This window comes from Rana temporaria, chromosome 10, assembly GCF_905171775.1.
Source record: "Rana temporaria chromosome 10, aRanTem1.1, whole genome shotgun sequence".
Classification (NCBI taxonomy): Eukaryota; Metazoa; Chordata; class Amphibia; order Anura; family Ranidae; genus Rana; species Rana temporaria.
Window position 1 is genome coordinate 83,393,729 of NC_053498.1, and position 22,149 is coordinate 83,415,877.

General features: G+C 42.4%; 1 protein-coding gene across 2 annotated transcripts in view; it reads left to right on the plus strand.

Annotated features, from left to right (window-relative positions):
• Positions 1 to 20,435, plus strand: part of LOC120915260 (C-Jun-amino-terminal kinase-interacting protein 4-like) — a 187,797-nt gene extending 167,362 nt beyond the window's left edge. For both annotated transcript variants that reach the window (XM_040325629.1, XM_040325630.1), the window contains 3 exons: positions 3,693 to 3,842; positions 7,366 to 7,467; positions 14,184 to 20,435. In XM_040325629.1, the coding sequence (XP_040181563.1) occupies positions 3,693 to 3,842; positions 7,366 to 7,467; positions 14,184 to 14,293 (362 nt within the window). In that variant the 3' untranslated portion in view covers positions 14,294 to 20,435. The remainder of the gene's footprint in view (positions 1 to 3,692; positions 3,843 to 7,365; positions 7,468 to 14,183) is intronic.
• The last annotated feature ends 1,714 nt before the right edge of the window (positions 20,436 to 22,149 follow it).

Consider the following 22,149-nt stretch of genomic DNA (forward strand, 5'->3'; position numbering starts at 1 on the left):
TCTTCAAGGACGTCATTCTTGGGGTTCTCTTCCCTGTTCAAGTTCCTGTTTAAGGGGGTTCTTTCTTCTCTTTTTACCTATTTTATTACATTACAGTCTTTAGTTCAATGTTTTTTTTTGCCATGAATTAAATGTGATGGATCAGAACACAATAGTCTAAGTTGGTGAAGTAAAATTAGAAAAATATATACATAAAACTAGGGGTGCACTGAATGTTTTTTTTTTTTAAATAATTTTTTTATATATTTTAAATAAAATGTATACATGGTATTAGCAAAATTTCCATGTGGTGCCCCTTTAGCAGATATGATGCAGGAGATGGTCAGAGACTGCAGACAGGAGGTGGTCAGAGACCGGGGAAATGTTACAGGAGATGGTCAGAGACCGGGGAAATGGTACAGGAGATGGTCAGAGACCGGGGAAATGGTACAGGAGATGGTCAGAGACCGGGGAAATGGTACAGGAGATGGTCAGAGACTGCAGACATGGTACAAGAGATGGTCAGAGACTGGGGACATGGTAGAGGAGATGGTCAGAGACTGGGGACAAGGTAGAGGAGATGGTCAGAGACTGGGGGCGTGGTAGAGGAGATGGTCAGAGAATGGGGGCGTGGTAGAGGAGATGGTCAGAGACTGGGGACATGGTAGAGGAGATGGTCAGAGACTGGGGACATGGTAGAGGAGATGGTCAGAGACTGGGGACATGGTAGAGGAGATGGTCAGAGACTGGGGACATGGTAGAGGAGATGGTCAGAGACTGGGGACATGGTAGAGGACATGGTCAGAGACTGGGGACATGGTAGAGGAGATGGTCAGAGACTGGGGACATGGTACAGTCGATGGTCAGAGACTGGGGACATGGTACAGTCGATGGTCAGAGACTGGGGACATGGTACAGTCGATGGTCAGAGACTGGGGACATGGTACAGTCGATGGTCAGAGACTGGGCACATGGTACAGTCGATGGTCAGAGACTGGGCACATGGTACAGTCGATGGTCAGAGACTGGGCACATGGTACAGTCGATGGTCAGAGACTGGGGACATGGTACAGTCGATGGTCAGAGACTAAGGGACATGGTACAGTCGATGGTCAGAGACTGGGGACATGATACAAGAAATCAATGCAGCCTCACTAGTGCCTCTCAGATTCAGCCTGCGTGTGCCTGTCATGCAGCTTCACCTGTGCTCGTCATGCAGCTTCACCTGTGCTCGTCATGTAGCCTGCCAGTTCTCGAATCAGAGCAGAGATCTCCGTGTGTCACAGGGCTGCATTTGAATTGCCCAGGTCAAGTAACAATGTCCCGCCTCCTATGATCACGTCACACTGATTCAATGTCCTACAATTGGATCAGTGTGCCGTCTGTCACAGGAGGCAGGACATTGTTACTGCGGTCTGTGTAGTTAAGCTCTGTGACACACAGAGATCGCAGCAGGGAGGGAGAGGAGGAGGAGGAGGAGGAGAGGATTGCAGCGTGCCGTGCCAGAAGGACAACCCCAAAACGGGGGCGGGGCCCCGCCCCATTTCCTGCTTAATTATCGTCAATGTGCCGAAAACGAAATTTACAGACGATATTTTTCAGCGCCCGAAATTTTGGTGCATCACTAAATAAAACTATTTTTCAGGAATAAAAAAATAATTGCCATGTGCGTATGTATTCACCCCCTTTGTTATGAAGCCCATAAAAAGCTCTGGTGCATCTAATTACCTTCAAAAGTCACATAATTAGTGAAATGATGTCCACCTGTGTGCAATCTACATGTCACATGATCTGTCATTACATATACACACCCAGAGGCTGCAACACCTAAGCAAGAGGCACCACTAATCAAACACTGCCATGAAGACCAAGGAACTCTCCACACAAGTAAGGGACAATGTTGTTGAGAAGTACAAGTCAGGGTTAGGTTATAAAAAAAAAAAATCCAAATCTTTGATGATCTCTAGGAGCACCATCAAATCTAACATAACCAAATGGATAGAACATGACACAACAGCAAACCTGCCTAGAGACGGCCGCACACCAAAACTCTCGGACCGGGCAAGGAGGGCATTAATCAGAGAGGCAGCACAGAGACCTAAGGTAACCCTGGAGGAGCTGCAGAGTTCCACAGCAGAGACTGGAGTATCTGTACATAGGACGACAATAAGCCGTGTGCTCCATAGAGTTGGGTTTTATGACAGAGTGGCCAAAAGAAAGCCATTACTTTCAGCAAAAACAAAATGGCAGGTTTTGAGTTATCGAAAAGGCATGTGGGAGACTCCCAAAATGTATGGAGGAAGGTGCTCTGGTCTGATGAGACTAAAATTGAACTTTTTGGACATCAAAGAAAACAATATGTCTGGCGCAAACCCAACACGTCGGGTCACCCAAAGAACACCATCCCCACAGTGACACATGGTGGTGGCAGCATCATGCTGTAGGGATTTTTTCAGCAGTCGGGACTGGGAAACTGGTTGAGTTGAGGGAAAGATGGATGGTGCTAAATACAGGGATATTCTTAATCAAAATCTGTACCACTCTGTGTGTGATTTGAGGCTCTACTGGGCCTCCGTACCGTCAGGTTGTGTTATTTTATTCACTACAGAGCTACCCTACTGCTATAGAGCCATATGTGCTAGTAACTGACTGGACTGGTTCCCACATTTAAAATATTTCTGCTGGGTACAGTGGCTTCAATAATTTTAACAAGTGACGACCTTCAGCAAGTATGTAGATATGAACTATCTGATCTCAATACTTATGGTTTTTATTACCTTAAAGGGGTTGTAAAGACAAAAATATTGTCCTCTTAAATTAAAGTCTGACAGTAGCTGATAAAGTAAAAAGTAATGTTTTGCATTATAACTAGTTTGATACCTGTTGAAATCGAGCTGTTTTATTCACCTCCGTCACTCCTGAATCATTATTCTCACTGACTTCCTGGTTTGCGGTGCGCATTCATTCTTGCTACATCACGGCCTAATGGGAACTACAGTTCCCATTAGGCTTAGCCTCCATGCCTGTGAGGGATAAGAGAGCATCTTCACGCAGGGCTGTAGTCATAGGGAGGGGGTGAGCACATTCTGCTTTCCACCATGCAAAACGGCTCAGATGCTGGTGGAAAGCAAGAAGGGGAGTGACAGGAAATGGCATTTTCAAACCTGGATTACTGTATTTTGGAGGTCAAAAGGAAAAACGAGGTAAGTGATATTTAAATGCTCTAGCTTACAGCAATCAATTGATCTAATAAAAAACAAACCTTTAGTGTTCCTTTAATGCATTCTATGTGTTAAGGTAAACAACCTTCTGTTGCACAGGGTCTCCCCCCAGCCCCCCTTATACTGTACTTTTCTGAGCCAGATCTCAATCCAGCGATGTGCGCAAGAGCAGCAGCTCTCCAGGCTCTGTCCCTCCTCACTGAGGCATTGGCTCCCACTCCTGTCAATCAAATCCTATGATGAGGGAGCTGGGGCATGGTTAAGAAATTGAGGGAGAAACATTGGGTTACTAGTCAGTACCAATGTGCAGAAATGTATTTGCTTCAGAAAAAGAAATCGCCTTTAATGTTGGGTGTCCAACGTGTGAATGTTGCTGCATTGTGTAAAACTATTTTTAAAATGGGGTGCCTCGAGACTGTCTATAATTTTAAAGGGTGCCTTGACTGAAAAAAAGGTTGGGAAACACTGCATTATATTATTCTGTGCTTTCAGGATTGGATGCTAAGTCAGAAGAAATAAATGATGAAGAGAAAAGCTCCCAGGACTTTTCTCCCCAGAGATCTCCATACTGTACTGTGGAGTATGCACAAGTCTCCTTTCATGGTCATCGAGATGCTGTCAGGTTCTTTGCATGTGTTCCAGGTAAGATTTCTGTTTCCTAGCAAAAGGTAAACGGCAATTGTTTTGGTCAGTTTTTTTTAGGCATCGTATTCGCTGCCACAGCATCAACGCATGCTTTTGTACTTCACTACCACTGGCAGGGGTGTACCTAGAGCACTTGGCACCCAATGCCAATCCCATATCTGGCACTCCCCCCTCCCCCCCCCAACTTTAAAATGTAAAAAAAGAACACAACATTTAATGTAATTTTTCCCTAGAATATTTATTGCAGAAATTTCACCCCCCCCCCCCCAATCACAATGCCCCTTGTAGTCTGCCCCATCCCCCATCTCTCTAATCACAGTGCCCCCTTTTACTCTCTGCCTCCCCTGCAGGATCCTTCCCTTCGGCATAAACAGATAGCTAATAATATTAGCTATCTGTTTTAAAGGGGTTGTAAAGGTACAATGTTTTTCCCCTAAATAACTTTCCTTACCTTTAGTGCAGTCCTCCTTCACTTACCTCACCCTTCGATTTTGCTTTTAAATGTCCTTATTTCTTCTGAGAAATTCTCACTTTCTGTTCTTCTGTCTGTAACTCAACACAGTAATGCAAGGCTTTCTCCCTGGTGTGGAGTGTCGTGCTCACCCCCTCCCTTGAGGGGGCAAGCAGGAGAGTCAGGACGCCCACTAACACACAGCTCCTTTCTCTATCTGCAACGTCCTGACTCTCATGTGTCCAAGAGAGAGGGCGAGCACGACACTCCACACCAGGGAGAAAGCCTTGCATTACTGTGTGTAGTTACAGACAGAAGAACAGGAAGTGAGGATTTCTCAGAAGAAATAAGGATATTTAAAAGCAAAATAGAAGGCTGAGGTAAGTGAAGGAGTACTGCACTAAGGTAAAGGAAGCTATTTAGGGAAAAATAATTGTCCCTTTAGAACCCCTTTAAGTGTAGGTAAGAGATTGCAGACATACTACATGAGATGGAGAGATGGTCAGAGATTGCAGACATGATACAAGAGATGGTCAGAGACCTCAGGCACACTACAGGAGATGGTCACAGGCTGCAGGCACACTACAGGAGATGGTTAGAGACTGCAGACATAATGCAAGAGATGGGCAGAGACTTCAGCCATACTACAGGAAATGGTCAGAGGCTGCAGGCATACTACAGGAGATGATCAGGGACTGAAGACATACTACAGGGGATGGTCAGAGGCTGCAGGCATACTACAGGGGATGGTCAGAGACTGCAGACACGATACACATATGGTCACATACTACGCCACTGAAAAGTGAGTCATGCTCAGGTCACTTTTTAGAGGCATTTGACATGCAGGGAGGAGGTGATATTGCATTTTCTTTACTGCCTGTTTTAACCCCATAAATTCCACTCAAAAGCACATAAGACAAAGTACTGTTGTAGGCTGAAGAAACAACGCTCTTTGGCTACAGTTAAGTCTGCTGGAGAACAACATGGGAAACAGGTGGAGGGAGAGAGCGGGAAGGAGGAGGGAGAAATCCAATCACAGCTTACTTCATTCCCCAGTGCCTCAGTCACAATGGCTTCAGGTTTACAATGTGGCTGTGGGCTGCTCGATTTAATCTTCCCACCCACACATCCTATTCACACACAGCGTACGGGCTGCCCGGAGTGTGGGCGGACACAGAGACGGAGGGGTGGTTAGAAGAGCCGATCCAGCCCCTATCCCCCCCAATGTGTGGCAACTGGGGCAGACCGCTCCCCCCCCCCCCCTTTTGGTGCGCCACTGACTACTGGACATTTGCATATTCAACCAGTTAACCAGTTCCCGACCCCCGCATGTACATATACGTCCACAATATGGCACGTACAGGCACATGGGCGTACACGTACGTCCTCGCCTATTAGCGGGTGGGGGGTCCGATCGGGACCCCCCCCCCGCTACATGCGGAGGTCGGGTCCGCTCGGGGAGCGATCCGGGACCACGGCGCGGCTATTTGTTTATAGCCGCTCCGTCGCGATCGCTCCCCGGAGCAGAAGAACGGAGAGAGCCGTGTGTAAACACGGCTTCCCCGTCCTTCACTATGGCGGCGCATCGATCGCGTCATTCCCTTTATAGGGAAGACACGATCGATGACGTCATTCCTACAGCCACACATACTAGGTGCACCCTAACTCCTACAGCGCCACCTGTGGTTAACTCCCAAACTGCAACTGTCATTTTCACAATAAAGAATGCAATTTAAATGCATTTTTTGCTGTGAAAATGACAATGGTCCCAAAAATGTGTCAAAATTGTCCGAAGTGTCCGCCATAATGTCGCAGTCACGAAAAAAATTGCTGATCGCCGCCATTAGTAGTAAAAAAAAAAAATAATAAAAATGCAATAAAACTATCCCCTATTTTGTAAACACTATAAATTTTGCGCAAACCAATCGATAAACGCTTATTGCGATTTTTTTTACTAAAAATAGGTAGAAGAATACGTATCGGCCTAAACTGAGGAAAAAAATGTTTTTATATATGTTTTTGGGGGATATTTATTACAGCAAAAAGTAAAAAATATTGCATTTTTTTCAAAATTGTCGCTCTATTTTTGTTTATAGCGCAAAAACTAAAAACCGCAGATGTGATCAAATACCACCAAAAGAAAGCTCTATTTGTGGGGAAAAAGGGACGCCAATTTTGTTTGGGAGCCACGTCGCACGACCGCGCAATTGTCTGTTAAAGCGACGCAGTCCCGAACTGTAAAAACACCTTGGGTCTTTAGGCTGCATATTGGTCCGGGGCTTAAGTGGTTAAGTGAACGTACAAACCCTTGCTGCTAGTACAGTAAAATAGTTTACAGATTTAAAATGTTGCATATGTGTGATGTCAGTTTATTTCTCTATTGCCTATTGAGGTACACAGAGGGAAACAAAGCAGCTGCGGTTTTGGCGGAGGATGCCCTTTCATTTAAGATCATATCATATCTCATTGGTGCTTGCTGGTTCTACTCTGCACCTGGTCTTAGTTGGGGCTTTACTGTCCTAAAACCCTTGTTGACTGGTCAAAGTCACTTAGGCGAGATTTGACCAAAAAAAGAAAATGCCCAGGAAATGATGGCTTCCCCTTGTACTTTGTGTGATGCAGCTTTAGATGTTCGTCGCATAACTTATGTTACCTACAACACCTCTGTCCCTACCCGGTGCCACACAACCTCTGGCTGAAATCATCAACAATCCTCCAATCTCTTCTGGTGTAAGAGTATTGGAACCTCCATCCATGCCACTGGTACGCCATTCTGCTAGGTTGTGGCAGGGCTTCCAAGAAGGACCTTTCACAATATCCACATTCTGAACAGGCTGCCCATCACAGTGCCACAATTTGTCTCAGCATGCCAAAATGCCTGCAGTGCAGCACACTGTGTTTTGGTGGGAATGGACCGTGATATCGTTGGAAGTGATAATTGTAAAATGACTGCTACAAACATTTTTTTGGAAACCAGTGTTAAAAAAGAAATACTTCATGCAGTATTTGCAATTATAAGCCATTTATAATGTTGTAGTAATAATTCTGAAAACATTTTTATATTTGTAGGTTGCATCAACCCTTCAGTACCAGTAGGTGGCAGTGAAAGTGCAGGAAATCCCACTATGTTAGTGATGAGCGGTGGAGAAGGATACATCAACTTCAAGATTGGTATGAAATAATAATGATGTTACAGCATTGTATACAATCTATTAGATATATGTGTGTGTGTGTAGAATATTTTTATTTAATCTTAAGTGTGAGGGGCCTGACTGGGAAGCTTCCATGAAAAGGCAAATGACCAAACATCTTTAGAATGCTGTGGAACACAACAATGTCACAATAATTTACTTTTGCAGTGTTTCTTCGTTGCAGACAAAATATATATAAACATTTTAAAATATGGCCCTTTAGTTAAACCATGTATTCTTGAAAAATCTAATTAAAATACCACTAAGTTTAACCTCCCTGGCGTTATGATTATGTTTTATATTGTAGGCCGATATGAAATTTGGCATTTTATATTGTAGGCCTGTAATTCTTAGGAATAACTCACTTAAATCTGACCAAATAAGAGTCTAGTAGACATCCCGGGTATGATTAAAGTTTGAAACACAAAATCATAAATCGTAATATAATAACTATAACAAATAATAATATATTAATAATAACAATTATTCAATAATGTAATCAAATCAAAAACACTGAAATTTGCTTAGTTGCAAAATTGTCGCTGTCATTACTTTCAGTGTTTGATGATGAATTTCCCCACAAATCGCTATCGCTCAATTCTGCAAGTGATTCTAATTTATTATCGCTGTTTTCTAGCTGGTCTAAAACAACTTTTGACATAAAGGGACACTTTTTGGTTGCTATGGACAATCTCCAATTTCCAGGCAGAAAAAAAATGGTCTTTATTATATAAAACTGCATGCAGGACACTGGACAGACCACTAAGGACAAAGGGGATGTGTAATTATTTTAAACAGTACTGTAATCTGTAAGATTACAGTATACTGTATGTGTACTGTGTTTTTTTTTTTATTTGCGCCGATCTCCGCCCCCGTGCGTCGCAACGTCGCAGGTAACGGAGCTCATCGGCACTGTGTAAATCAAGCGAGATGACAGCTCACTCAAACAGCGGGGAGACATTGCAGGATCCAGGGGACAAGGTAAGTTACTTTGCCTGGATACTGCGATTCGATCCCGAGTCTGGCTCGGGGATACCGCTAATGGTACTGAAACTCCACCCCAAGCCAGACTCGGGAATACCGCTAGGAAGGTTAACCACCTCTGTACCGATATATTGTAAAAAAAAACTTAGAGGTGGACATATTTCTGGAGCTCTTTTGTTAAACGCACACGGCCATCCAGTGCACTTGTGAAAGGCTGTAATCTGTGCTGTCATCAGACAGGCAAATGTACAGAGCCAAACAGAGTGGCTCTGTAGTTTATTATCGCTGTGACGGCTAAAGCTAGCCATACATAGATTGAAATTCGACCAGTTCAGCGGGGACCAGATGAATTTCTATACATGTATAGTCTTATTGTACAGAAGTCAATTTACCAGTCAGCTTCTGTACAACCACCCTGTCATGTTTTTCTCAATCAGTCAGTGTATTCGGACAGTGGTGGAAGTCTCCCCACTGCCAGAATACAATAGCTCAATGGGAGTGTTTTCCCCGTCCACATTGTCTGTGCAGATGGAGGAATCTGGTAATTTTCTCTTTTTTTTTCCAACCAACTGGTTGAACGGGAAACAAAAAGAATAATATATGGGCTGCCTGATAAAAGCAATCAGAAATGTAAAACACTGCTAGAGTTTACATTTGTGAACCCTCTTCTTTCACTTAGAACTGAGGAAAGGGAGAAAAGAGACCCAAGAATGAAGGGATCAGAGAGAGGAAGCAGCAAATTTTGAGGTGTTGGTGGGCGTGTCGGGGGTCACTTTTAACCTTTTCAGCTCTTCTGTCCTGCACATCCCATCTTCATCCTGTATAAGAACAGCTTCACCTTTCGTATGCTGCACATTAACCTCTTCACCTCCATCCTCACTGTGTTTGTAATCTCTTCATCTTCTCCTCCCACTGTGTATGGCTTGTACATTATTGACGCACTGTATTTAGTGCACCAAGTCTTCTCCAACCAACACTAACCTTTCAGTTTTGCATAGAGGTATGTAGGCTGAAAAATGTATTTTCCCAAAGATGCTGGGGGTGATATTTCTGCCATGTTCCCAGCTCCAACCATCGGCTGTCACCGTTTAAGGTGGACTCACGGTGGTTTGTTTGCTGAGACTCTGCAGCAAGGTGGGCAGAGCACGGAACCCAGCTGGGTAGGTCTGCCTGGCACCTCCTCCTATAACTGAAATATTGATCTGTGGTACAGCGACTGTTAACTACCTCAATACTGGCATGTTTTTTCATTTCCAAAAAAATTGTGGCAAACAATGAGGTCACCTCAGCGTGTCCATTTTCCTAAAAGGCTAATTTTTGGGGGTGTTTGTATTGTCCTGGTATCTTTATTGGATGTTTTGTTTTTTTCAAAATGTTTGGTGATGTTACTGCTCCACCTCTCCACCTTGTTCAATAATAGAATGCTTTGCATGCATTAAAGTGTCACTAAAAGCTTTTTTATATTATTTTTTTAAATAACAAACATGTTATACTTACCTGCTCTGTGCAGTGGTTTTGCACAGAGCAGCCCGGATCCTCCTCTTCTTGGGTCCCTCCCTGGCACTTCTGGTCTCTCTCTCCTGTCGATTGCCCCCCTAGCAAGCTGCTTGCTAAGGGGGCATCTGAGCCGAGCCACTTCTCTGTGTGTCCATTCAGCCATGGTTCAGCCCCGTCCCTACTCTCTCCTCATTGGTTCACTGACTTTGATTGACGGCAGTGGGAGCCAATGGTGCCCGCTGTATGTTTCAGCCAATCAGGAGGGAGAGTCCCAGACAGCCGAGTCTCTCGTTCAACATCGAGCCCATGATGGGGGCCTGAGGGGGGGCTGCTGAACACAGTAGTTTTTTTTATATTAATGCATAGAATGCATTAAGATAAAAAACCTTCTGCCTTTAGAACCACTTTAAGAAAATGCAAATCATTATCTGAATGGCACCCTTGCTGAGCGCCTGACCTTGGTATATTCACAATACATCAGGCCGGTCACTCAGCACAGGACCTAGAAGCTAGTGGAGATCACTGGGGTAGCGGTGTCTATTTCAATGATTTCCTGCTTCCACGGGCATTGCCCAGGTATGGTAAATGCATTGGTCCAATATAACTATGTAAAAAAAAAAATCATGCCTAAAATTCAACTTTAGCCCTAGTTCACACTAGTTCACACTGCCGCGGCTTTCACACCGACATGCCATTGCGATTTCGGCACGACTTTAACAAAAGTCAATGCAAGTCATGCCGAAGTCGCACGAAAAGTAGTGCAGGAACCTTTTTCTAAGTCGGAGCAGCTCAAGTTGCTTCTAGTAGAGCGGTTCCATGTGCTCGTAAAGTCAGAGCGCATGTCGCACCAGTGGGAACCAAGTGCAGTTAAACTTTTGCAGTCAAATTTGAGAAAAACCTCTATGTGTTTGTTATATGTTCCCATTGACACGGCATGCCCAAAAATATTATTTAGAATTTTTCTTTCCATTCTACTTGTTTCTTTGGAGCAGGCCTCTGGGCAGACACTAGCTAACAATTCCAAAGTGAAAGTGGAGGGACAATGTTGGGACAGACTGATTTTCCCTCATACGATACATACAATGCAGAATTTAGACTTTGAGATCTTTAACTTTTTGTTAGGACAGACAGTGTTCAAATCTAATTTACAACTGATAATGCAGACCTGCCAGCACAGTATAGAAAATGTTATTTATGGTAAGCATTAACTAATTGGCCTCCTCCTTAACCACTTCATTACTGGACACTTAAACCCCCTTCCTGCCCAGACCAATTTTCAGCTTTCAGCACTGACGCATTTTGAATGACAAATGCGCGGTCATACAACACTGTACCCAAATTATATTTTTATAATTTTTTCCCACAAATAGAGCTTTCTTTTGGTGGTATTTGATCATCTCTGCGATTTTTATTTTTTGCGCTATAAACAAAAAAAGACAGAAAATTTTGAAAAAAACACAATATTTTTTACTTTTTGTTATAATAATATCCCATTTTTTTTTTTTATTTTGTATATTTTTTTTTCCCATAGTTTAGGCCAATAAGTATTCTTCTACATATTTTTGTTAAATAAAATCGCAATAAGGGTATATTGATTGGTTTGCGCAAAATTTATAGCGCCTACAAAATAGGGGATAGATTTATAAATTAATTTTTTACTAGTAATGGCGGCGATCTGTGATTTATTTTTTTGTCAGGCCTGCGATATTGTGGCGGACATATCGGACACTTTTGACACAATTTTGGGACCATTCACATTTATACAGCGATCAGTGCTATAAAAATGCACTAATTACTGTATAAATGTGACTGGCAGGGAAGGGGTTAACACTAGGGGGTGAGGAAGGGGTTAAATGTATTCCCTGAGTGTGTTCTAACTGTGTGTGGAGGGGGACTGACTGGGGGAGGTGACCGATGCTGTGTCCCTATATATAAGGGACACAGCATCTGTCTCCTCTCTCCCTGACAGGACGTGGAGCTCTGTGTTTACACACAGAGCTCCACGTCCCTGCTGTCACCGCCGATCGCGGGCACCTGGCGGACATTGCGGCCGCCAGGCATGCGCATCGGCATCCCAGCGATGCGCCATGCACAGTGTTTACCCGCGGCGCGCGCGGGTAATGCAAATAAAGGGACGTCCACCCGGCAGTTGAGAGCCGCGCTGTGGACGTCTTTAGTCTAAAAGCGGCTCTCAAGTGGTTAAAAAAAACATATAAGTAGAAAGTTTTAGTTTTTAGTCATGTTCAGAGAAAAGCAAAAAGGTGAGCGGTAATTTTAATTTTCTTAATGCTATGTGAATGGGAATATGTAACAAATATAAAGTAGAGGTTATCCAACATTGCTGCAAAACTGGAAATATACTTTTAAAGGGATTTTTCACTGGAAATCCAAGGTAGACTCCTGAGTTTGCTACATAACAGAAATGTAGCAACACTCCAGGTATTCCCTAATCCAAAACTTAAAGTGGTAGTAAAGACCACTGTAATTACAAATATTCTTAAAAATGTTGCCCCCATGTCCTACCAATGCTGCATAGCCTGTATAAAAAAAATATCAATGTAAATATCTATTTTTATATTCGGTCTGGTCACCTAATCAGCTTTTTTTCATGAATCCCATACTTCTCTTTTACAGTGCATACGGAAAGTATTCACAGCACTTCACTTCTTTCACATTTTGTTATGTTACAACCGTATTCCAAAATGGATTCAACTCATTATTTTACTTAAAATTCTACAAGCAATACCCCACAATGACAACGTGAAAGAAGTTTGTTTGAAATCTTTGCAAATTTATTAAAAATAAAAAACAAAAAAAAATCCATATTCTGTTTAGACCCCTGATATTTCATCAAAGCCTCTTAAAGGGGCTTCTAAAAAAATAATAGAAAACTACTGGCCACTGCCCTACTAATTGACAACATTCCCTGACCCACGAACACCGTCCAGGTTTTAATTCATTTTCAAATGTGTGTTTACTTTTCTTTATAATAGTGTGTGTGTGTGTGTGTTATATATATATATATTACATTTATTTGAGCTTTGGGGTGTACACCCGAACGCAATAGGCTGCACACACATCTATGCTTGAGATGTCTCTACAACTTGATTGGAGTCCACCTGTGGTAAATTCATTTGATTGGACATGATTTGGACTCTTCCTAGAGTGGGCCGCCCGGCCAAACTGAGTGATCATGGGAGAAGGGCCTTAGTCAGGGAGGTTACCGATGGTCACTCTGACAGAGCTCCAGCTTTCTCTGTGGAGAGAGGTGAACCTTTCAGAAGAAAAACCATCTCTGCAGCACTCCAATAATCAGGCCTGTATGGTAGAGTGGCCAGACAGAAGCCACTCCTCGGTAAAAGGAACATGACAGCCCGCCTAGAGTTTGCCAAAGGCACCTGAAGGACTCTCAGACCATGAGAAACAAGATTCTCTAGTCTGATGAAAAAAGATTGAACTCTTTGGCCTGAATGGCAAGCCTCATGTCTGGAGGAAACCAGGCACTGCTCATCACCTGGCCAATACCATCCTGACAGTGAAGCATGGTGGCAGCATCATGCTGTGGGGATGTTTGTCAGCGGTAGGAACTGGGAGACTAGTCAGGATCGAGAGAAAGATGAGAGCAGCAATGTATAGAGACATCCTTGATAAAAACCTGCACCAGAGCGCTCTGGGGCGAAGGTTTATCTTCCAACAGAACAACGACCCTAAGCACACAGCTAATATAACAAATGAGTGTCTACAGGACAACTCTGTGAATGTCCTTGAGTGGCCCAGCCAGAGCCCAGACTTGAACCTGATTGAACATCTCAGGAGAGATCTAAAAAAATGGCTGTGCACTGACTCTCCCGCTCCAACCTGGTGGAGCTTGAGAGGTCCTGCAAAGAAGAATGGAAAAAACTGGCCAAAAATAGGTGTGCCAAGCTTGTAGCACCATACTTGAGGCTGTAATTGGTGCCAAAGGTGCTTCAACAAAGTATTGAGCAAAGGCTGTGGATACTTGTGTACATGTAATCTGGAGTTTTTATTTGTATTACTATTGCCTTATGTGCAAAGAAAATAAATAGTTATATTGTGAAATTAAACCCTTATACCCAGAAGTTCTTATTTTGAGTAGCAATAGATTTCTCACAGTTGACAGATTAGATGTGACTGAGTATTACTGGTTACACCCCTGTTTAATATATATATATATATTTCTTCCATTGTGTTCAGGTGATGAAACTGGAGACACGGATGAGGGTTATGGCGACCTCCTAATGGCAAACCCCAGATGCAGACGATCAGAAAGAAGCCATCTAATTGTGTGGCAGACACAGACTTGAGGATGGAAGATGGATTCATCATTTGGACTAAACTGATGACATGAACTTGTTTTCTCTTGAGAAACCGGTTGTGGATGTATTTATTTTTGGTGCCCACAGACACAGTGTATTGTGGTTTTGAAGACTCTGGGATCTTCTTTGTTTACTTTGGTTACAAAGTATTTTGCCTTATTGTACATGGCTGACATTCTGGGTTGAGTGCAATGCGAATCTCTAAGATCCAATGAATTTGTGCAGTGCGTATTATTTATCTGTCCCCAACTTATCGGAGGCTTCTTCATCTCATGGACACTAAAAATGCTGCATTTAGGTAATGTTTTCACTTTTTTGGTTGTTTTGTGTTGCTTTTGGCATCTAAAATAACAGGCTGGTTTTTAGAAAAACTGAGGAAAGATGGAAGAAATATAAGGCAGTCTGTTTACAACTGTCCCTTTCAAAATTGCACTGGAAGAATACTGTCTCTAATCTGAGAATTTAAAATTTTTCCACTTTTTATAAATCGGCTCCAGTGGTGGGCTGAAACCACATAACAATGCCAATTATTAGACATTATGGTTACTTTAAAACCGTATGTATTGCATCATGTCGGAGCTTGTATAATGGCAGCTATATCTGTCATTTAATGTCTTTAAAATTCTTACTACTTGCACTGGTTCCAGGCTTTGATCAGTTCTGTATCTTTTTAATGTACTATTGTTTTACCAACACTGTTTAGCTAAATGGTTGTCAATGAACAGTGCCGTCCAGCAACTTCTCCCCATCAGTGGTATCCTGCCGAAATAGACCTTGAAGGGAGGACCCAGTGTGCATATGGTACTCTGCAAATTGGTCACAATGGGTTGTAGCCACATGCTCAGTTTTGGCCTGCTTCATGGCCCCATCACTGGAATTGGCATATTCTCCCACCAGGCAAACCCACATATGTTTGTGATCTCTCCTCGTGCCACTGCCTGTAAAGATAAGCCATGTCCCGCATTTGACAAACACTGGAACTGTATATTTTCTCTTCTTATAGGGGTTCCCATACAGCAAGGTAATATCCTTGGCTAATGTGACCCATTAATCATGTAATCAGCAGTCTGATTTCAGTGGCATTACCTTTTCCAGTATCTTCTGCCATGAAGTGCAGAAGACCCAGGCTGCTTAGTCTGACATTCAGACATCCTTTGCTAGTTAGTTGCTTGTTGGGTATTACTCAATAGCCTGTCTGAAAAATACAGATGGCTGCTACCAAAGTCAAGGTGTCTAGGTGGACAAGTATGGGCACTGTACAGCTGTATCCAAGTTAGGCCAAATAGGTGAACAAATCTGATGGATGACTGTGCAAACGAATAACTACTCATTGATATGGTTTCTAGCAAGATATGTAGTCCTGTGTTCTGTACACACATGGTTAACAAAATGCCCATATATAGGAAACAATCAAAGATTCCAGTAGATCCCACTGACCAGCCTTGCACTGGGTCCCATCCCAAACACAGTCTGAATTTACCTTACCTTTAGCCACGCTACCAACCATTTACTATCCAATATGCTGCTTTAGACACTTTTGCCTTGAGTAGATTTTTTAACCCCAAACATTGGGGTACAAATCTGTGGATTACAGTTGCCTAACCTGGCCTTCATATTTCATTAGTATATGGAAAGTGTACGGCCAGATTCAGCAGGACTTTCGGTAAGCCTTATAAGGATAGATCTTCTGTCCAGACACTCGGTGCTGTTCAACCTCCCTGCTTCCCGAATCCTGCATTTAGAATGTATACAATTCTGTCAACGTCCAGAAGAGTGCATATTTAAAATAGCGTAAGCATAGAAGGGGACTGCACAGTCACATGGAATACACCAATACGTTTTCAGATGCCTAATGTTTGAAGCCCGAACTCTTTTCTTTAGACTGCGTTACTGGCCCTTTAGGGATGGCAGGGCGGCTTAATTGGTGTCACCCAGAGCCAGTGGAGGGATGAGAATTTCACTCACTGTGTTGGCAAGGTGTGTACTCATTGCCTACTGGTTTCTATGTTTTAGGCATAGCAGCACTGTTTACAAGCCCTTAGAAGTTGAAGATTGTATTTTGAACAGTTTGCCTTAATCTCTACAAGCGTATGCCTAACAAATATCTGTTAGTTATTTATATCTGTACACAACAATGTGGAAATTCTTTATTCACTTGAAGGTAATCCCAGGACTTTTGCTGCTAAGATGTGACATGCCTCAAGGCAATAAAGTTTGTGTTTTTGTAAATGTCATCTCCATCTATGTGCATTACCGAAATCCTGGAACTTTGGTCTGCACACCTAAATAGAATTGGCACCATGGATCGACATATCCACCTTTAGTGCTGTTTGTGTTTTGTAGTGAACATGATCCACTTGTCACTATGTAGATGAATATTTGGCTCATGTGCCAAGCACTTGCCCCTCTGGTTACTGCAGCAGCTGGTGCTAATTTAAAGATATACCCACAGTAATGTGCATGGCATCTTCTCACACTCAGGCATCTGACAGAGGCCTGCAGCACCTGCAGAAGGAAATGCTTGGCATATACCCTTTACTAGATTGCTAGCCTGCAGGTGAGGTTAGTAAAGTCTACATGTTAATGCCTCTTCATATTTCTTTAGCTGGAACTTCTCATTTTAATGCACAAAGCCTCTTAATACAGTAATACAAAGGGAACCACGCCTCTGCAAATTTAAACTTAAAAATATGTTCTGTTAATTGGTAAGACAAATTCCATAAGTCCAGATACAGTGAGATTGCAGCTCTTAGGCCTTCAGAAAACAAGGAGGTGGTGTCCCTAAGTATTGCTGCATTGACAGGTCTGCAAAAACCCATGTTATACACAATAATTTCCCATTATGCTCCCTAAACCAATAACTGTATTTACCACTTCATTTATTGAAGCATAGTACTGTAATTAGAATATTCATGGAACAATGATATATATATAGGTAAGAATGGGGAAAATGTAGGACCTCTATCACGTTTTAGTTCCTGTCTGTGTTCTTACTGTCAAGATTCATTTTTAAAGCTCTCCCAGTGATCATTGTTATTCATAAGAAAACCAGTTACAACTAAAAGCTTTTGGAATAGGATGTAATTTGAAATCTTCCAATTGGTCTTTGGGATACAGTATCTTCAACCCCACACCATATCGACATTCAACCTTGTGTTCAGGGTGTTGTGGAAATTAATGGGTGGCACCATGTTTAATCATTTGTACATCCACAGCACACCAGTTTTGTGTTCCTTTATTCATGCTTAATGGAAGATGGAAATTACACGCAACATTTCAGAACCAGCTATCGAGGGTCATTTTGCCTTGCTGAAGGAACCCTGTGTGGTTTCAAAATGTTGAATTTGATTTGCGACTTTTCTTATGCACAAATCAATGAACGTTCTTCACCACTTTCTAGTGTATCTCCAGGATAGAGACATTTACCCAGTGGGACACAGACAACACACATAATCTGACAGGGGTATAGTGTAACCTTTCCTTACATTGGTCGTACATTCTAATATTTTCTTATTCAATTTCCTTTAGATTTACCTTCAACTATGTAGTGCAAGGGCCTGCCTGGTTGCATACAAATTGAAAGTAATTATGATTGACCTCATATTATAGGCAGTCCCGAGTTACGAATGGGTTAGGGACTGTAGGTTTGTCCTTAAGTCGAATATGTTCGTAAGTCGGAATAGCATGCACAGAATGGCAGATTCGTCGTTTTCCGGTGTTCCGTTGAAAGTGCCCGCTGTTGAAAAGTGTCCGTGCATGCGCAGAACGGCAGATACATAGTTTTTCGATGTTCCGTCAAATGTGCCTGCCATCGAAAATGTTTCCCGTCGAATGTGCCCGCCGTCAAAAAGTGGCCACGCAGCCTCCCATTCGTAAGTAGGAGTCGTTCACAAGTCGGATGTTCGTTACTCAGAGACTCCCTGTATATTGTTTTGGTAAATCTAAAGGAAAATTGTATAATGTATGGCCAGCCTTACTCTGCAAAAAATAAAACACTGTGTCCGCAGCCTAATGCACACAGTATTCCCAGTATAACTGCGACATATAAGCCTAGTGTTTATCTCTATGCAGTAGCACAAACTGCTAGGTTTACCAATGTAGTGACCAGTTTCTCAGCGAAGCAGAGTGAAAGGTGATATTTGCTTTATTCACTAAGACATTTATTACTCAAGTTGCTTGTTGAGTCGCTATAGAATATCAATCCTAGGAAATCCAAATTTCTAAATGTTTATTGAATTGCCTAGTTGGTGGGGTAAGGAGGATGGAGTTGATTTTTATATTCTAATCGCCTTAATGTAAATCTGTGGCCAGACTGTGCACATTTAAGTATTTACATATTGTTAAAGCATAACTCCGAACAGAAAAGAACCCGTGCAGTGGTGCTCCCCCGCACTAAAAAGGTAAAATGCTCATTACGTCAAGGGCATTACAGAACAGGCACACTTACCTGACTCCCCTGCTACTGCTGGCTCTGGTGCTGGGGAGAAAAGAGCTGCAGATATGCATAGTGCTGGATCGAATGAGGGCTCAGGTAAGTAAAGGGTAGGGGGAGGGGGAATACTGACACCTAAACATTTTTACTTTAATACAAGGAATGCATTAAAGTAAACAAAGTTTAGGCTTTACAACCACTTTAAGGAGCATTTGACCCTTGAATTGTATGTGTGAGGAGGCAACTTCAAGGGTATTTTTTTTTCTTGTGTCCAAAGTTGGGCATTAAGAAGCCATAAATGAACTTTAAAACAAGACAATACTGATCTCTGCGGCTGCAGATATTCAAATTCTCTAAGCAGTTCTGCTTCCCCTAAGCCTAACATTAGAATGGCAAAAGGCTGCAGAGTCATTGCTGGATAGGAAGAGCTGAGCTGCTGAGAATGTCTTAAATAATTTTAGTGCTACTTCTGTTAATCCTAACGATTAATTGCTCTACTGTGCCTGTAACTACAGGTGTAGGTTTGTTGGGGGGGAAGGGGGGGTTAAAGATTTCTGCTTCTTAAGAATATGTAAATGCTTGCATGTCCATAGCCTGACTACAGGTAAATGCATACGCTGCCATGATCTCTCTATTCGAAAATGCTAAGTCTTTGGGAATCATGTTGCTATTGCTCCAATATTTTGGGGCGGTTTACCCAGGGCAGGTCTGGAAAAGCTGTAAATCTGACTTCTGTGATAATCATTTGTTGCTTGTTTCAGGTCTGTGACTTGATGCAAGGGAAAGTTGGCAGCTAGCGCTTGCCAAGTGCAATGGCAGATACCATATTTTTCTTATGACCTGTATATGTTAAAACTAAGCTATCCCCTTGCCCATCCAAAGCAAAGTGACCGTGTCTTTGGAACCCCCGGAACCCCTGATTACTACCCTTGCCATCACTACCTTGCTACTCCTGCCTGTGACAATACCTGGGTACAACGGAGCGTTTGACCTCCTATGTGACACTAAGCCAATCGCTAGGCCCAAACACTGTCACATAATCCAGGGAGTTGTGTCACTGCTCCATTTAGTGCCTGGCACCAGCTGTAACAGATGCAGGAGTGACAAGGGGCACATGCCTAGTTGAGTATCTGGCTGTGGGGGGGCTATTTATAAAAAAAAACTGTCATGCTCTGAATGTACAAGATGGCAATTTATTTTTAAACTAAGGAGTTTAGAAAGCTTTAGATTTGCAAAAACAGCACAGTTGGGATGCACATCTGACCTCACCGTTGAATTCATTGTTTGGTTTTATTTTCATTTTCTGTATAAAATCTATTATTGTGTTAATCAAGAAAGTAAAACTATTTTGTTCAATGCAGAGCAGTAAATTCATGACAGTAACTTATTTTTATAAACAGAAGTATATGTTTTATTATGTAAACCTGAGAGATATGATTTACTGTATGTGATTTATTATATCCTTTGGGAGCTGATGGACATTGCATTGTGTTGGTAATACATTCAGAATTTTCCAACAATCTGATTACTTTCCATCAGCATATAGAACAAACAAAATGTATTATTGTATTATTTTTTTAATGAATATTTTCTTTTATGTTTTGGACATTGTGGGATTTTTGATTGAGACAATTTAATAGTAGTTCTTAAATTAATTGTAATAAATGGAATTGTATGTACTTAACACGTTTAGTAAAAGTTTTTGTCTTTCATGCTTTTCTTTCTTGGAAGAATAGATGCATTTTACATTTATTTACCCTAATAAGAGATATCTTGTTGCAACGTCAGAAATTCCCTGTTCAACGCTATACCATTTCACTTATACATGTGCATGCAAGTATTTTGTTTTATATGAATGCCATCTAGGAGTAAGGTCAAAGGGACAACTTTACAGGCAACATTTTTGGTATTCGATCCTCTTCTATCCCAAGTTCCTGTGACAGGTGGAGAGCTATCGCTGTGTTTTTCCTGCTCCGTGGGTGCAGGTCAGCAGGTGGATGGGCAGTTTTTATTTATTTTTAATTGTTTTAAAGTGTATCTAAAACCAAAAGCTGCATTTTGAATATTGCAGTTTACCAGTCTGTAAAAAAAATGGACTACGTTCTTTTCTTTTAGGCTTTTCTTTTAACTTTCTAAGAAAAGATTTTAAGCCTGACGAGGATGACTCAAAAAATAATTGATTGTATTGCATTGGTATTGTGTTGTAATAAGGTTTTTGGACTTGATGAACCAATTCTTGCTGTATGTTTGTTTATTAACCGCTTGCCGTCCGCTGCACGACTATTTACGTTGGAAGAATGGCACGGCTGCGCATAAGGACGTACCTGTACGTCCTCTTTAATTGGCAGCATTGCAGGCGCGCACTGCCATGAAGCTCCGTGAGTGTGACAGCGGGTCCCGCGGACTCGATGTTCTGCCGGGTGCCCACGATCGTGTCACGGAGCTGCAGAACAGGAAAATGCGTTTGTAAACAAGGCATTTTCCTGTTCTGCCTTGTGACAGGACACTGATCTACTGCTCCCTGTCACCCAGCCCCCCCCCACAGTTAGAATCACTCCCTAGGACACACTTAACCCCTTTCTCGCCCCCAAGTGGTTAAAGCGGGAGTTCACCCAATTCGTTTTTTTTTTCTCTTTTCCCCTTAGATGGATGCTCGTTTTGTCTAGGGGAATCGGCTAGTTGTTTTAAAATATGATCCGTACTTACCGTTTACGAGATGCATCTTCTCCGTCGCTTCCGGGTATGGGTCTTCGGGAGCGGGCGTTCCTTCTTGATTGACAGTCTTCCGAGAGGCTTCCGACGGTCGCATCCATCGCGTCACTCGTAGCCGAAAGAAGCCGAACGTCGGTGCGGCTCTATACTGCGCCTGCGCACCGACGTTCGGCTTCTTTCGGAAAATCATGACGCGATGGATGCGACCGTCGGAAGCCTCTCGGAAGACTGTCAATCAAGAAGGAACGCCCAGTCCGCAGCCCATACGGGACTTACCGTTTACGAGAAGATGCATCTCGTAAACGGTAAGTACGGATCATATTTTAAAACAACTAGCCGATTCCCCTAGACAAAACGAGCATCCATCTAAGGGGAAAATGTGTTCTCTATGGGTGAACCTCCGCTTTAACCCTTTTTCTGCCAGTGTCATTTACACAGTAATCAGTGCATTTTTATAGCACCGATCACTGTATAAATGACAATGGTCCCAAAATAGTGTCCGATGTGACCGCCATAATGTCGCAGTCACGATAAAAATCGCAGATCGTGGCCATTACTAATAAAAAATAAATGCCATAAATCGATCCCCTATTTTGTAGACGCTATAGCTTTTGCGCAACCCAATCAATTATATGCTTATTGCAATTTTTTTATTTATTTACCAAAATTATGTAGAATACCTATCGGCCTAAACTGAGAA